Consider the following 16,036-nt stretch of genomic DNA (forward strand, 5'->3'; position numbering starts at 1 on the left):
AATGCAGATTCCTACACCCAAGCGGAAGAATTCTGAGTTAGCAGATCTGCAGTGAGGCCCGGAATTCTGCCCCTTCTGCAAGCACAGGAAAATGTGGGCAGGTGGTCCAGCCATCCCTCACAAAACTCTGTCTTTAGAGTTATAAAGCCCCAACCCCTCACTTTCCCATGAACCCTGAGTCCTGAAAAACTCCAACTCAACCATAGAATATTTGCAAGATTCCAGTTTGGTCTGGGTCTCTAAGTGACTATCTGGACCCATAACCAGAGGGAGAGACCAGAGCCATAATGACTTCCAGGCATAGGGTAAATCGCTACTTTTTATGACAGCATCTTTAATAATTGAGTCAATTAAAGAAATTCTTTTCCTATTCCTATCTAATCCCTTCCCTCCTCCACAAAGAGAATGATCTCACCTTTTTATAGTCATGATCGTAATGAGCCATTTTCTCTTGGCCTTCAACTTCAAATTCAGTTTCAAGAGTAAAAAAGAATAGTTTGGGCAAAACAGATGTTTTCTAATATTTTGTATTTGACCTGAAGGGTGAGCGGTCAATATATTTACCCGATTGCATTAAAACCAATGGGACACCGATGGGACACCAAGACCTCTTGAAACGAAAGCACCGCATTGATTGGCTAAATCAGAGGTGGAGACAATATGTAAACATCTTTGGTAAAATACAATTAAGTTTGCTCTGTCTTTGAGGCAACCCTTTGAAGTAGACTTTAGGAAATGTTTCTTTAAGACCGAGTGTGTTAGAAGTGATAGATCCCAACTATGACTAAGATGGAAGGTTTAATCATTTCTGCTTAATGTGTGAACGACAAGCATTTGTTTTCACTTCTAGAGCATCATGAGGAAAAGAAAAACATGACATATATTTAATTCTACATCTACTGATCAAGATGGAGTTTCCCTGCCTACTGAACTTCCTACCACATGGTGTTCACTCCAAAGAGTTAACTATCTATCCCTTTGTTCTCTCCTGAACTTCTGATGACTTTGCAAACCGGGCAACAATTGAGCACAAAAGCCTCCGGAGTCACGCTGGCACGTTGTGACAGAACCACACAATGACGTGAGGTTTGCTTCGTTCTGGAAATGCCCAAACAGCTAACAGCAGAGGTAAATGCAATCCAACATCAGCACACGCACAGCCTGGGACAGACCAGGGACTCGGAGCCCTCAGTCTCGGGGGCAAGTTTCCCACGGTGGCAGAGGGTAAAGGTGGCAGATTAAAAAAAAAAAAAAAAATGACAGCAAGACTTCTGAGAACAGCCCTTGCTTTGCTCTTCTTTGGCCTGTTTGGGGTTCTGGAAGCAACAACAATATCATGCAGGAATGAGGAAGGCGAAGCTGTGGATTGGTAGGTAAATGAAACGGGAGGATTCGGGCATGCAGGTAGAAAGCCAGAGGGTCTGAGGCAAAGCGACTCACTGTAAATTCCTAAAGGAATCTTCCACCCTGCTTCTCCCTTTTAAAAAGAGGAAATTAAAGTGTGTAAATGACTCACATATCCAAATAGGAACAGGCTCCTGAGTGGGGGTCTGCCCCCTGAGGAAGAGCTCAGCAGCCCCTCATGAGCCTGATTTGCTGGCCCCAGTGGGACAAGGCTGGCGGCCACAGAGGTGGGAGAGAGCTGACAACCTCTCTCCGTTGGCAATTTCCTCTCATGGCATTGTGCCTTTCCTAACGGAACTTTCCAACATCCTTTTAGAGAGGGAGAAAGGCAAGAAGGCAGATTACTTTTTGTCCGAGAACTTGCTCTTGTCCTTCTGAGAAGGAGAAAGAGGGCTTGATGGAGCGCAGCACAGCTGGGTTGACGGTGTTGATTAGGCAGCACACGGCAGTCGCTGGAGTGGGTGCTGGATCGCTGGCGTCCTTCATGGTGTCAGAGAGACTAAGCACAGCACCACAGTATAGCCATGGATTCTTCTAAAGCTTAGATCACCTTTTCACTCTTTCATTAAGGTCTTTGGTTTTGACGTAATGGTTGGCGTCAAGCTTTGTGTAAACTTCAGGCTAAAGACCACAGATACATTCATTCAGTCTCTCAGAAAGCAGTTACCGAGCTTATGCCAGGCCTTGTGCTGACTATTGAAAACACAGGTATGAACGAAACATGGTTCTTGCCCTCCAGAAGCTCAGTTTTGTGGTGAGGGCATAGATGGGGCCATTGGGGAGAAGACAGCCCAAAAATCTTCTCTGAGGAAGTAGTTTTGAGCTAAGCTGTTGTTGTTTAAGACTTTATTTATTCATGAGAGAGAGAGAGGAAGGCAGGCTCCCCATGGAGCAAGGAGCCCACATGGGACTCAATCCCAGGACCCTAGGATCATGACCTGAGCAGAAGGCAGACACCTAACTGACTGAGCCACCCGGGCTTCCCTGTTTTGAGCTAAGTTTTAAGAACAATGATGAGCTGGTCAGAAAAACCAGGGAGCTGCAAGGGCATCTCAGGCCCATGAGGGAGTGGTGAGGAGGTATAGGGACAAAAAGGTAGAAAGCCATGGAGAGAGTGTGGAAGCAGTTCAGTGTTGCTGGTCCTTCAGAACATGGAGAGATGGCAGGAGGGAAGTTCAGCAAGAGGCAACGACCAGTTCATGTGCTGGGCTGCAGAGTCTGCCCTTGACCCTCCGAGGGAGCTACTAAAGATTTTCAAACAGGGATGTGAAGTGGTCAGGTTCATATCCGAGAAAGTCCACTGGCAATAGTGGGAAGGCCAGCTTCATGGAGACCAGTCTAGAGTCATGGAGAACTATAGGACTCACATTATGGGTGAGATGATGTGCCAACGCACGTTAGAGAAATGGCAGTCAAATTAGAGAGGAAGGTACATTCTGAGAAAACTTGTTCACAAATGGGTTGAGGGTCGTAGGAGAGAGAGCTGAGTTAGGAAAGACTTTCAGACTGTTGGTGTCTCTGACCATACAGATGTGTTCCCCAGCTGCGGAGAAGAACAGAGTTGGACAAAATATTATAAACTTGGTTTCAAAACTATGGAGCTGGAGGTCTCTGGAACACGTATGCATTTAGGCTTCTCTGGACCTCAGCATAGAGGTCTGGGCTACAAAGAGATCCAGGAGTCTTCAGAATATGACTGGAAATGGTTACCCAAGAAAAATGTTTAAATGCACGAGTTCTCCTCTGGTGTGTCGTGACACAGATCTCCAGCTCTTCAATGGCAGGCCACTACAGCATGAATGACACATAAAATATATTTTTGCCACAGCTGAATGGACATGTTACTTAGCAATACCCGTCAGAGGGAATTCTGAGCCTGAGCAAACAGGGAGGCAGCCTCGAGCTGTTACAACTCACGGTGAGAGCCAATGGGCAGAACAACATCAGGCCAGTACCAAAGAACGATCTTATGTTCCTGGTCACATGTAAGGACCCAGCCCTGAGAGTAAGAACGCATGTACGGGGCGGGAAAACACGCATATGAATAGAAGCAAGTGTAGAATGTGAAGCTTTAATGTGCAGCGTGAGGTACTGGCGTGCGGCAATAGTGAATGCGTTAGGATGTTTGCTTTCTTGTGAGTATTTGACAGTGCATTGTGGGATTTTTGCATTAGAGAGTATTTGGCTAGACCCGGCGGCTTTGCCCTCAGGGGACTTTCAACATTGCAAACATTTTTGATTGGCACAGCTGCGGAGTACTATGTCATCTAGTAGGTAGAGGCCAGGGAGTCTGCAATACCCAGGACACCCCCCTCACAACAAAGGATGATCTGGCCTGAAATGTGAGCACAGGCCCATTGAGAAGCCCTGGGCTCCATGACCCGGCCACCTCCCCTCCCAGTAGATACCTGAAGAAGATATACAAACAGGAGATAATAGTAAAGAAGGCAAAATACTTACTTGATTGGCTGGTCTTGGCCCCGAACCCTCAATGCAGCAGCCTGATAAACAGCTGAAGAATGTGGCTGAAGCCAGAGGGTCAAGGGAGACGCCATCTACTCTGCCGGCCAGACCCAAATCTCAGACCCAGCCAACCAGCTACAAAGACGTGAGCATGCCAAGCACTTGGGGCAGAAGAGAAAAACACATCCAAGGCTTTTGCTGTCTAGCCCCGGGCTTTGGCCTCTCCCCAGGGCAGCCATATGGACTGTGAAAACAGAAGACAGCCATAGTCAACGTGTACGATGCGTACATGGGCTTCGCCTACAGGGATCCTTCCTGCCAGGCCGGCTACTGTCTCGGGACATGTCCAGTGAGATTCGCATTCCTTCTCTGGGAAGGACCAAAGCCAAGGGTGAAAATAGAGGTGGAAAGCTGAAGCAAATCCTTTTCCTCGGACTTAGGAAACACAAGTAAAATGCTATGTTTCGGTGCTTCACACCAGGGGAGCAGTCAATAGATGTTAGTAATTTGTGATTATTTCCTTTGTTAGGTTTACCTTTTATAAGTTACCTAAAAGGCAAGACAAGGAAAGCAGACAGACTGGGTTAGAGTACCTATACCTAGACTCCACCACCAGAAGCTGGAAGAGGAGTAAGCTGCTCATGAATACCACCAAGAGTGTGTTGGGAAGGACGTTACAACAGCTATACGAAGCCTATGCTTCCAAGGTAAGCTGTTGTTAATTGTACATCTGATTTATACAAAAATGTGTAACATAGAATCTAAAGCTTCCAAAGGATTTAATGCTAACCCACCAAACCCCCAGTCTTAGCAACTTGAAGTCAGCCGGCACAGAATCTGAATCAATCTAAGACCTTAAGGATTATATCGTCAGACTCTATGGCGATGCCAAATTATTGGCACATTCAGCACTATATCCAGTAGTATCACTGGGTAAGGTGTGAACTGATTACATATGGAAGCCTTCTGGCTGCCAAACCCTGCCAATTCATTCGGGACTTGCTAGCTTATCCCGCTGACAGAAATAGAAAGGAGCCCCCTCCTGTTATAATGCAATATAGACCCGCAGTCAGTACACCTTGAGGAATGGATTACTTATGCTATGGTGGGGATGAGTGGCGGTGGCCCTCATGAAGGTTTCCAGTTGGTCTTCCCTTTAATTTATCATTTTCTAAATAGTAGGTTGAGAGCTAGGGTTCTAGCGCAAGGCCCAGAACTAACTTGCCCCAGTGCAGATTAAACCTGCTATCTGGACTTGATCAGGCAATGAGCTAACCAGCCAGAGACAGAGGTAAGCAGAGACTGTGGGCAGTCTCCCAATGTTCCAGGCACCGTCTGCTGTTCGGTGACAAGACACTGCATTCCAACCAGGGGTGACAAGTAAAACCAAACAATAATATTTGGTTGCACGCATGTATGCATTCCCAACACTCACTTATAGAGAAGTCAATGTGTAAAATGACTCAGCACTTACAGCGTGCTGGGCCTTTGCATAGGTCAATAAATTTAATCCCCATAATACTATGTTAGACCCTAGCACTACGATACATATATATATGTGAGTATTTACTCAAAACATGCAGAGAGCCTTCCCTATGTGTACTGATAGTCACTTTATTCACCTGCCATTAAGATCAGCCTTCAGAGCCAAGTTACAAGATAAGAATTTATTTATTTATAAGGTGCACCAAGCACTGTTCTGGGTGCTTTTTAAAATTATTTAATCCTAGCAGCAACCCTGTTTTAAATTATAGGTTGTTATGTAAAGTCAAAACTGCCTGCAGCTTCTTCTGCTTTCCAAGGTTGGGGATGGAGGCTGGGAGCACAACCCATCAGTGAGGAAATCAGCACTTCCCTATTTCCTTCCCCACTGGGAACAGAACTGAAAGAGCAACATGGTGGAGCCTCTGTCATTCACCTTAGCTGGGACAGATGGTTCTTACTTTGGCTGAGTATAATAATGAGCTTTGGAGGCCCAACACTAGCCTCAGAGCCAGGAGGGCAAGAGAGCTAAACTGCTCTGCCAAATAAAATAGAGTAGATGAGAGCTAGGAATTAGAAAGCGTAAGAAACACAGAGGGAGACCAGGAGCAAGTCCTTGCGGTGATGTTAAACCATTCAATGTTTTGTACCCTCAGTAAAACCTGTTCACACGCAGGCCTCAAGTGATGGATTCTGGAAAGAAATGACAGTAAAAGGGCTGATTTCCATGTCTGATTGGCATAGAGCCAAAAGAGGAGCAACAATAGTGGGTGACATTCAAAGGAGATGGGGTGTTCTTTGGAGGCTGGAATTCTGTGCCAGACGTGATGGTGAGACAGAACTCCCCCACCTGCCAACCTGGAGTTCTAACAGAAAGCAGAATTCAAGATCAGACCGACTGGTTTTTAATCTCAATTGCCAAGATGACCTGGGCCAATATCTTGCTTGCACTGGGCATTGTTGCCCTTCTCTTGCCTTTGTCAATAAGAAACTTCCATTCACCTTTATAATAACATTTATCAAATTATACTGGAGTTGCTTGTACTTGCCTGTCTATAGTCCCTGCTAAGTAGGGGCAGAGATTGTATTAGTCTTGTTCAACATTTGGTAGTCAAAATAATACCCAGCCTATGGTTATATAAAGCTGTCCAGAGACACATGCGTAGGCCTACCTACTCTCCGGTCCATAGTCTTCCCCTTTGTCAGAGAGCCTCTCTTCACTAGGGCTATAAACCGTTTAACCTTAGCTAGCCGTTACACTCCTTGTTAGAATAACACATTTCATCAATTGTAAGGATAAAGTTCCTTACAGAATCTTCCCAGAGCCCCTTCACATTGTACGCCAAAGGCACACAATGGCCTCATGACCACATTCAACACCAGCTCATTGAATCACTGTCAGAGTCCTCCGGCTGAGGATATGAAGGCCAACAGTAGCTCAGTAGGTCAGTTGTGGAAAATGAGTGTAAAAAGACAACTTCTTTTCCTGGATATTCCTAAATATAGTAGCCAGGAATGCTTCACAGGCTATAGGGTGCATTTAAAAAAAGGTTTTAGATTACATCAAATCATGAAGCAATTGTAAGCAACTCAGTTATTGACTTATTTTCTGAGAGAAAAGGAGGAGGCTTTTTTTTAAATTGAGGAACTGGGTTGTCCTTTATTGCTTTTAATTGTGTCCTCAAGATTTTTTAAAATATCAACATTATTGGCTTCAGTAAGAATCACTATGTCATGACACCAATGAAATGGAACCACACAGAACTAATATAAGCACATTTCCAAAACATGACATAAAAAACACCACCAAAGTAATAGCTTCATTTTTACTCAGAGATTTGGCTCACTGTTTAGAAAATTTTCTCTTATTTTGCCTTACCAGAGGAAATCCAATATCCCCACACATTCAATTTCACCACTTTTTCTAAGCAGGAAAATATCAGGCGAGAAGGTGAAGTGACGCTGAGAAATAGATTGAAGGAAGATCCTCCCCTCCAGGGAAGGAGTGAGAGCAGAGAATGAGGAATCCTGATTTAACACAAAACTCTGACCGAGAGGTGAAGTACAATGCAGGCAGAGGAACCCAGACCCTGACAGCCAGTTCCACATTGTGCCTCTAATATCAGTGGAAAAAAAGCCAGGTGTAAACCTTGGCTGGTTGTTCCTACTTCATTTCCTGAACAAATATTTAAGTACTTCTTTATTATAAACCGGTTGCCAAATGAGAAATGCGTGTCCAAAAACAACCAAGAGAAATAGGAATACTGCCCTCACATACACAGCAGGAAGCGTAGGGTTCCTGGAACGTAAGACAAAGCCGCACGTGGTTGAGAATGGGCTTCCTGTTCCCCTGTCTTTCGTGGCACAAAATTCATATTGATGGGGAAGCTGCCTATTAGGAGAATGGATGACTTTTCATGCATTAATGAAAGCTCTGTATCGCAGTCTGGGTGGCTGGTAGAAATGTTGTGAGCATTTATGAGTGTAAGAGTGACACCGTTATAACCCTAGTGTGTTTCTGCAGAATAACAACACAGCCTATCTACTCTACAATGATGGGGTCCCTACCTCTGTGAATTACAGCCGAAAGTATGGACACACTAAAGGTATGACAAAAGCTGTTAGTTTCTCTTTCCTATTGGCAATCAACATTCTCTCTTGAATATTCTTATGTTACACACCAAAAAGATAGCTTTTCTTCTTAATGGCTTATTTTGAGTTATCAAAATGCATTATTTCTATATCACAGGTTATAATCATATCATATGACTTGGAAATCTCCTTTTCACAAATTCCATTTTATTTCTTTTTCTTTCTTTTTTTTTTTTTAAAGATTTTATTTATTTATTTGACAGACAGAGATCACAAGTAGACAGAGAGGCAGGCAGAGAGAGAGAGGAAGGGAAGCCGACTTCCCGCTGAGCAGAGAGCCCGACGTGGGGCTCCATCCCAGGACCCTGGGATCATGGCCCGAGCCCAAGGCAGAGGCTTTAACCCACTGAGCCACCCAGGTTTCCCCAAAGTGTGTGTTTTTTTTGTTTTGTTTTGTTTTGTTTTTTTTTTTGCTTTGTTTCTTTTTTTTTTTTTTCCCAATTTATTTATTTTCAGAAAAACAGTATTCATTATTTTTTCACCACACCCAGTGCTCCATGCAAGCTGTGCCCTCTATAATACCCACCACCTGGTACCCCAACCTCCCACCCCCCCGCAAAGTGTGTGTTTTTAAACGTTAAGAAATAAAATGGGGCCGCCTGGGTGGCTCAGTGGGTTAAAGCCTCTGCCTTGGGCTCGGGCCATGATCCCAGGGTCCTGGGATGGAGCCCCACGTCGGGCTCTCTGCTCAGCGGGAAGTCGGCTTCCCTTCCTCTCTCTCTCTGCCTGCCTCTCTGTCTACTTGTGATCTCTGTCTGTCAAATAAATAAATAAAATATTTAAAAAAATAAAATTTAAAAAATTAAAATAAAAATACACACTTTGTAACAGAAATCCAAGTATTGAATACTGGGACTACCACCCAGTGTGTGTGTGTGTGTACACATATGTTTCAGTCAGGTTCACTGGGGTATAACTGATATAGAATAAAATTCATTCTTCTTAGTGTATGGTTCCTTTTGAAATAAACATTTTTGAAAAGCATTTTTAAATAAATGTTTCATATTTAGTAATTTTGTTATATATATTATAATTTTTATCATAGGAAATGTTATTTTTCTATTTATAAACTATATATGTAGCTTTTCTATTTATAAACTATATATATATACATAAAAATTCAAAATGTCAGCCAAAAAAAACTGTAATACTAAGATAATCACATTAATCACATTAATCCTTTCTACTTACCTTTTCTATAGTATGTATTTTAAAACATTTTTATAAAACTATTGTAATGACTATTTTCAACCGCTTTTCAACTTAATGCATCATGAATAATTTCCCATGGCAACAAGTATTTTTCAGGAGGTCCCAAACTCATGCCTTCAGGGGCAGGCAAATGGATGTCAGCAAGCCAGGTGGGCTGAACTAGCAGGTACCTGAAGAACTGGAAGGTGCATACTTTGTCAAAAGGGCAAATAGTACTCAGCTTGCCTTTAGGGGATGCAATTTTTCAGGAGATGTTGAAAATTAGTATTTGTGGAAATTTCCCCCAGTGTTTAAATGTTGGCAATGAGCTCAGTCTTAAAAATACTCTGTGAGCATAATAATATGTATCTGCAGGCGAGATTTGGCCACTGGGCTGCTACTTTGCAACCTCTGATTAAGAATATAATTTGTAATGGCTGTCAAATGTCATGAGTGTTGAAAGCTTTTGATTTAGCCAAGATGCCCTCCTGATGGTCCTATTAGCATGGAATGCAGCAATTTTTATAATACACCACATTCTCCAACCTCTCCTCCAACAACCCTCAACCACCATTCTCACTCCACCCTGTTAGTTGCTAAAAGGATTTGGGAGAAAGACTGGAAAAGGAAAGGGACCCCATGTCCAGAGGGGGTGTTCCCTTTGCCAATAGATGCCTGACATCCTGTGGCATGGGTACGGGGGGCTGAGGGTTTCAGGCAAACAGCTCACTCATCTGGGCAGAACGAAGCTTCTGAAGGTCATCCAAGTCTGTTAGGCAAAAGGACTTTGGACATACATTTTCCACCTGGACACAGGGAATGATTCCATATCCACTGAGAGATCAATAGTGTTCTTTCTTAAAGTGTGTTCTTTGCAAAAGAAATAACAGACAGGCACTTGATTTCCATTCTAACAATAAGACAAACATGAATAGCTTTGTATTTGCATGGTCATATGCAAACTGGAAAGTCTAGTCAGCATACCAAAACTATCCCAGTTTATTTATAAACACAGAAATCGTCACAGATGCCTGTTGGATAGGATTCATTTTGCCATGTCACAAGATGATGAAAATCTTTCTGTTTCCTTCCTTTCCGGTTTTCACGTTATTTTGCTCCACAAATCTTCACTAAACACAATTATCTGGGACATTTTGGCGTGGCTTCTCTTTTAATTCTCTTTACCTCTTGTTTCTGGGCTTGTGGAATTGACTAGTCTTCTACAGTTAAAGGTGCATTGGTTTCTTACAACAAATTACTACAGGTACATTTCTCTGTTTGATATTTTTCTCCTCCTCTTTAGCCAGCTTTTGAAAATAGCTTAGCTGCTTAGCAGTACAGAGACTCATTATCTGAAGCTTGCCAGGTGACTGTATGGTTTAACAAGGTCAAATTCCAATTAAGTACATTTGCATTCTGCCAAAACAAATTCTCCTTATGGTTACAACATGAAATTCCTCTTAGCTCTTCATAGGGTGGCTGCCCTGGCTGCCTATTTGGTGGCTTCTTATCAGTAATGGGGCTAGGTGATGTGTGCCTGAATTGGTTTTGAAATCTTTGAAAAACAAGCAAAAATCTTTGTGGTCATTAATGGAATCAAACACTGGCCTGAAATATAAATGGGCTTAAATGTTGCAGCTTTGAACCCTATTGTTCAATGGAGATTTTGTTTTTCTAATATATCTGTATTAACTGTATTTTGGGTAGGCTTACTGCTGTGGAACAGAGTCCAGGGAATCTGGCTGATTCATTCTATTCCCCGGTTTCCTCCAACTCCTGAAGAAGGCTATGATTATCCACCCACAGGAAGAAGACACGGGCAAACTGGCATCTGCGTAACTTTTAAGTACAACCAGTATGAAGCAATAGGTAACACTAGAGTATGTTTTAAAAAGAGAGCAATGTTAAAGAAAGGATTTGGAAATGTATTAATAAATGTATTACTTCATCTATTTCTCTATTCATTAACATTCTGACACCTGGATTCTACTAGATTCTAATATTGACATTGCCATGGTGAGACCATGAGCTATTTCACTTACTAGACCTTTGTTTTCTGATCTGCCAGTGATGTCCTTGAAATTGATTGGGGTAGTATTTTCAAATATCTGCAGTGGCCAGGCTGGTAACAAAAATGGGTGAAACAGATGAGCAACACTTCATGGGCAGTGGGATCACTGATAAACTGGAGTGTTGAGTCTCCGCTCCAAAGCCTCATCTCTGCCATGTGACTCTGCAGGAAAGCAGACTTAATGATACCAGAGCTCCATATTTTTCAAGAGGAACTAGAAATCTAGGGATGGGAGGATGGGAGAGAGTCGGAAAGACAGCATGGTCTCAATCTTATTTAAAAAAAAAATTGTGCAGATTACATGTTACCTGCAGGCCACCAACCTGACAGCTCCAAGCCATGGGATCTTCCTTTGAGATCCCAAGCTCAAGTGGCCAAAAATACTTAGATTTGGAAGTGAAAACTATGGATGTGAATTTGGAAAACTAAGCTGAGGGAGGAGGAAGAGGAGGAACGCTGTTTTACCAATCTCTTTTTTACTGAGGAGGCTGCTAAATTGTAGTAATGAGTGATTTACCTCTAAGTATAGGAGGTTTAGAACATGTTTTTCATCAAATTTCCACCTTATGGCAAGGATTACTGAGGCCCTCACTCAAAGCCCTAGTTTAACTACTTGAGTTCCAGTAATGATTAGAGAGAAGAATAGCACAGAGATTAGGTGTACATGCTGATGAGCTAACTATTCTTTAAGCTGGACGATCAGTTCACGGGGGTTCTCTACTTTTGCATATGTACGTATATGAGAAAGAACCATATGGCCTCCAATGTCAGACTGCCTGGATTTGAATATCAACTCCATCAGTTACGAGGTTTATAACCCTGTACATGCAACATAAATTCTCCATTAATTCATCTGTAAAATGAAGATAATGATAAAAGAACTTAATTAATAATATGGTTATTGTTAGGATTGAATTAAAAACATGTAAAGCCCATAGGACAATGTCTGGAAAGTAGGAAGTAAGTACTCAATAGATGTCAACTACTTTAACCGAAAGTAATTTGAAAGCTATTGGTTTCAAGAAGGGAATACTCTTGTTTTTGTTTTTTGTTTTGCTTTGTTCTTTTAACTCAAAGCAAGATCTATAATATCAACAAGAATTTCCATCTGTCTCCTAATTCTCAACTTTTCTTTCTGTTTCTTGATTCAGATTCTCAGCTCTTGATCTATAACCCAAACATTTATAGCTGTTCCATCCCCGCCATCTTTCACCAGGAGCTCGTTCACATGCCCCAGCTGTGCTCCGGTTCTAGCTCGTCGGAGATCCCTGGCAAGCACCTCACTGCACTTCAGTCAGCCCGGGGCCAAAAATTCCTCCATTTTGCAAAGTCGGATTCTTTCCTTGATGGTATGAAAGGTCATGATCCAATCATATGTAACTTTGCTGTAGGACTCACTCTGGATTATATAGAGGAAATACTCTGATTATTCAGGGGTAGGGAAGTAGAAGAGAAGAGAGGGAAAAGGAAGGAAAGGGAAAAGGGAGATTGGATCAGTTCAAACATTTGCCTACTCTGCTTGAATAGCAAAATTCCTGATCCAACCACCAAATATCTCACAATATCTCACAACCATCCAACCAGGGGCCAGTGAAAACTCACAGTCTGCAGCCTCTGTTGGGCACAAGACACAGCTGTCTCCTTCTTTTTCTATTCTCTAAGCAGCTATTTAAAACCTTCTTTACCCTCAAGTCCTTTACATGACTCTGCCGCCTCATTTCTGGCCTTGATTTCTCCTTCATAGAGAGAACAGAGATCACCAAGGAGAAACCCCTTCAAGGACAAACCCCACCAAAAACAGTATGGAGGTTCCTCAAAAAATTAAAAACAGAAATATCACATGATTCTATAATTCCACTACTGGGTATTTACTCAAAGAAAACAAAAACACTAATTCAGAAGGATATATGCAGCCCTTTGTTTATTGCAGCATTATTTACAGTAGCTAAGATACAGAAGAAACCCAAGTGTTCATCAACAGAGGAATGAATAAAGAAGATGTGGCATATATAGATATATATATATATATATATATATATATATATATATATAATGGAATATTACTCAGGCATTAAAAGGAATGAGATCTTACCATCTGTGACAAAATGGATGGACCTAGAGGGTATTATGCTAAGTGAAATAAATCAGACAGAGGAAGATAATGATTTCTCTTATATGTGGAATTTTAAAAGCATATGATTTCACTTATATGTGGAATTTAAAAACAAAACAAATGAACAAACCCCTCCCCTTCTGAATAAAAGCAGAAATGGACCCATAAATACATAGGACAAACTGATGATTCCCAGAGGGGAGTGGGTGGAAGGATGGGCAAATGGGTGTGAGTGAGTGGGAGGTGCAGGCTTCCAGTTATGGAATAATAAGTCACAGGGATGAATGAATAAGTCACTACATTCCTGGGGAATGTAGTCCATGGTACAATAGCATAGTACAGTAACAGATGGTAGCTCCACTGTGGTCCACATAAAATGAAGAACAGAGTTGTCAGATCACTGTTTTATACCTGAAACTAATGTAACACTTTGTGTCAGCTATACTTCCATTTTTAAAAATAGCTAACAACAACAACAACAACAAAAAGAACACACCTACTCTCAATAATCTTATCTGTTTCCATCCCTTTTCACGAGTTTTCTTCTACCCCAACAGAAGAAGTGCACCCCTTGTGCCTTGGAACCCTTCCCAGCCTCAGAATACCTTGATTCATCCACTTGATCTGTTCTCCCTCTTCTACTTCAACAGGCCCACTCTATAAGCTCTGTCCCCTTGGCCCACAAACATCCCCCAAAACCTTCCCTCAGTTCTAGATCCCCTATATCTGTTTCTTCTTTTCTTCCAGATTTCTTTTTAAAGGGCTCTTCAGAGCCTTCACTTGATCAATGCTCCTTCACTGCAGCCTTGAGCCTCTGTCTGTAGACACCAGTCTCTCCGCAGTCACCAATGACTCTCTTAGTTGACCTCATTGTCTTCCCTTTTTGCTTGCTTCCTTCCTTTTATATTAGATAAAATTCACTGAATGCCTGCCATTTGCCAAGCTCTGTGTTAGGCACCAGATAGAGATCCAAAAATTAACAGGACAGAAATAGTCTCTGCAGAATCTGGCACTGTGAAAACCCTTTCCTTCCTGAAACACTCCCCCTCCCTGATTTTTGGGAGTATCTAGTCTCTTGGTGTTCTTCCCACTTCTCCTAAGTCTATTCTGCCAGGTCCACCTCCTCTGCCTACTACTTAGGTGGCTGAGTTGCCACGTGGTTCTCTACTCATCCTTATCTCATTCTACTTACTCACTCTAGGTGATTTCCAGCAAGACTTCAGGTGATTCCCAAGACTAGATCTGCATCCCAGATCTCTGGACTGACAGATGTATTCAAAAGTGGGTGGGACATTTCTACTTGGAGGTGGCACAGCCACATCAAATTCAACATGCCAAACTCATCATTATCCCCACAAATCCACTCTTTTTCTTGTATTCTGCATGGTCAACTGGGGACTCTAGATCTCTCCTTTTTCCTCACCCCTCTATCAAGTCATCAAATTCAATCAGCTCCAGGTCCTTAGTAACACTCACATTTATCTTTTCCTCTCCAAACTTTCGGCCACTGCTACAGTCCTACCTGTGTTTATTGTCACAGTTATTGTGACAACTTGATGTTTTCCCTATGTCCAATCTAATGCACCTTTCACAGTTCATCCTCTGCATTGCTTCTTGATTGATATTTATGATCATAAATCAGTTTCTGTTAATTCTCCATTAACACTTCTTTAAAAACTCTGCCATTGAGGGGTGCTTGGGTGGCTCAGTTAGTTAAGTGTCTGACTCTTGATTTCAGCTCAGGTCATGATCTCAGGGTCATGGGATTGAGCCCTGCACTGGCCTCAGAATAGAGTCTGCTTAAGATTCTCTCTCTCCCCCCATCCCCTACCCTCTGCTCACTCTAAATAAATAAATAGCCCCAGTGATTTCAGGAAAACCCAAACATTTTGGCATGATTTGCAAAGATCCCTTGAAGCTGGCCCCAGGTTACTTTTCTAGCTCTATTCTTTCTGAAGATCTTTTCAGAACAAAACATATATTACTCTCTTATTTGTGTTGAAAAGAGGACATTTTTAAACACCAATGTCATCTTAGTAATAAGGATAATAACTTTTATTTACATATCACTTTAGCACTTACAAAATGTTCTCCCATCCACTATCTCAATTATGTTGTTATTATTGTGCTTATGACATTCACATATCAGGGGTGAATGATGAGTTCCATTGCTGAGGGTATTTTCAGGGACTTATCTAAGTACAAATACTAGCCTTGCTATCTTTCTCCCTATAAACTCTAGACATCTTTGCAGCCTGGATGGCTCAACATTTGAAGACACACTTGCTAACAGAAACCTGGCAGCGAAAGAGACAAGAGCTTCCTTCAAACTGCTCCCTTCCTTACCACGTCTACAATGTCAAAGCAATTAAGATATCTGGACAGTCTTATTTCAGTTCTTACCAGGATCATGCCAAGTGGTGTGTTTCCCAAAAGAGGACCAAAAATCGCTGGACCTGTATTGGAGACCTAAATCGGAGCCCATACCAAGCCTTCAGAAGTGGAGGGTTCATTTGTACCCAGAATCAGCTTATTTACCATGCATTTCAAGGGCTGGTTTTGTATTATGAGCCCTGTAACTCAACTTGGTGAAAGGACATAAGTACTATCATTTTCACTGCTGACAATGAGTCTTCTTCCGTAAGATCCATTATATATCA

General features: G+C 42.1%; 2 protein-coding genes across 2 annotated transcripts in view; one reads left to right on the top strand and one right to left on the bottom strand.

Annotated features, from left to right (window-relative positions):
* LOC122898753 (uricase) overlaps positions 1-445 on the bottom strand; it is a 28,502-nt gene extending 28,057 nt beyond the window's left edge. The window contains exon 1 of the mRNA XM_044236443.1: positions 416-445. Coding sequence (XP_044092378.1) covers positions 416-445 — 30 coding nt within the window. The remainder of the gene's footprint in view (positions 1-415) is intronic.
* Positions 446-593: 148 nt separating this feature from the next.
* Positions 594-15,968, top strand: DNASE2B (deoxyribonuclease 2 beta). Its single transcript, XM_044236775.1, has 7 exons — positions 594-675; positions 1,087-1,369; positions 4,397-4,574; positions 7,874-7,955; positions 10,900-11,061; positions 12,415-12,612; positions 15,619-15,968. The coding sequence occupies exons 1-7, from the start codon at positions 594-596 to the stop codon at positions 15,966-15,968; spliced, it is 1,335 nt and encodes a 444-aa protein (XP_044092710.1).
* Positions 15,969-16,036: the final 68 nt, after the last annotated feature.

Source organism: Neovison vison, chromosome 2, assembly GCF_020171115.1.
Source record: "Neovison vison isolate M4711 chromosome 2, ASM_NN_V1, whole genome shotgun sequence".
NCBI lineage: Eukaryota > Metazoa > Chordata > Mammalia > Carnivora > Mustelidae > Neogale > Neogale vison.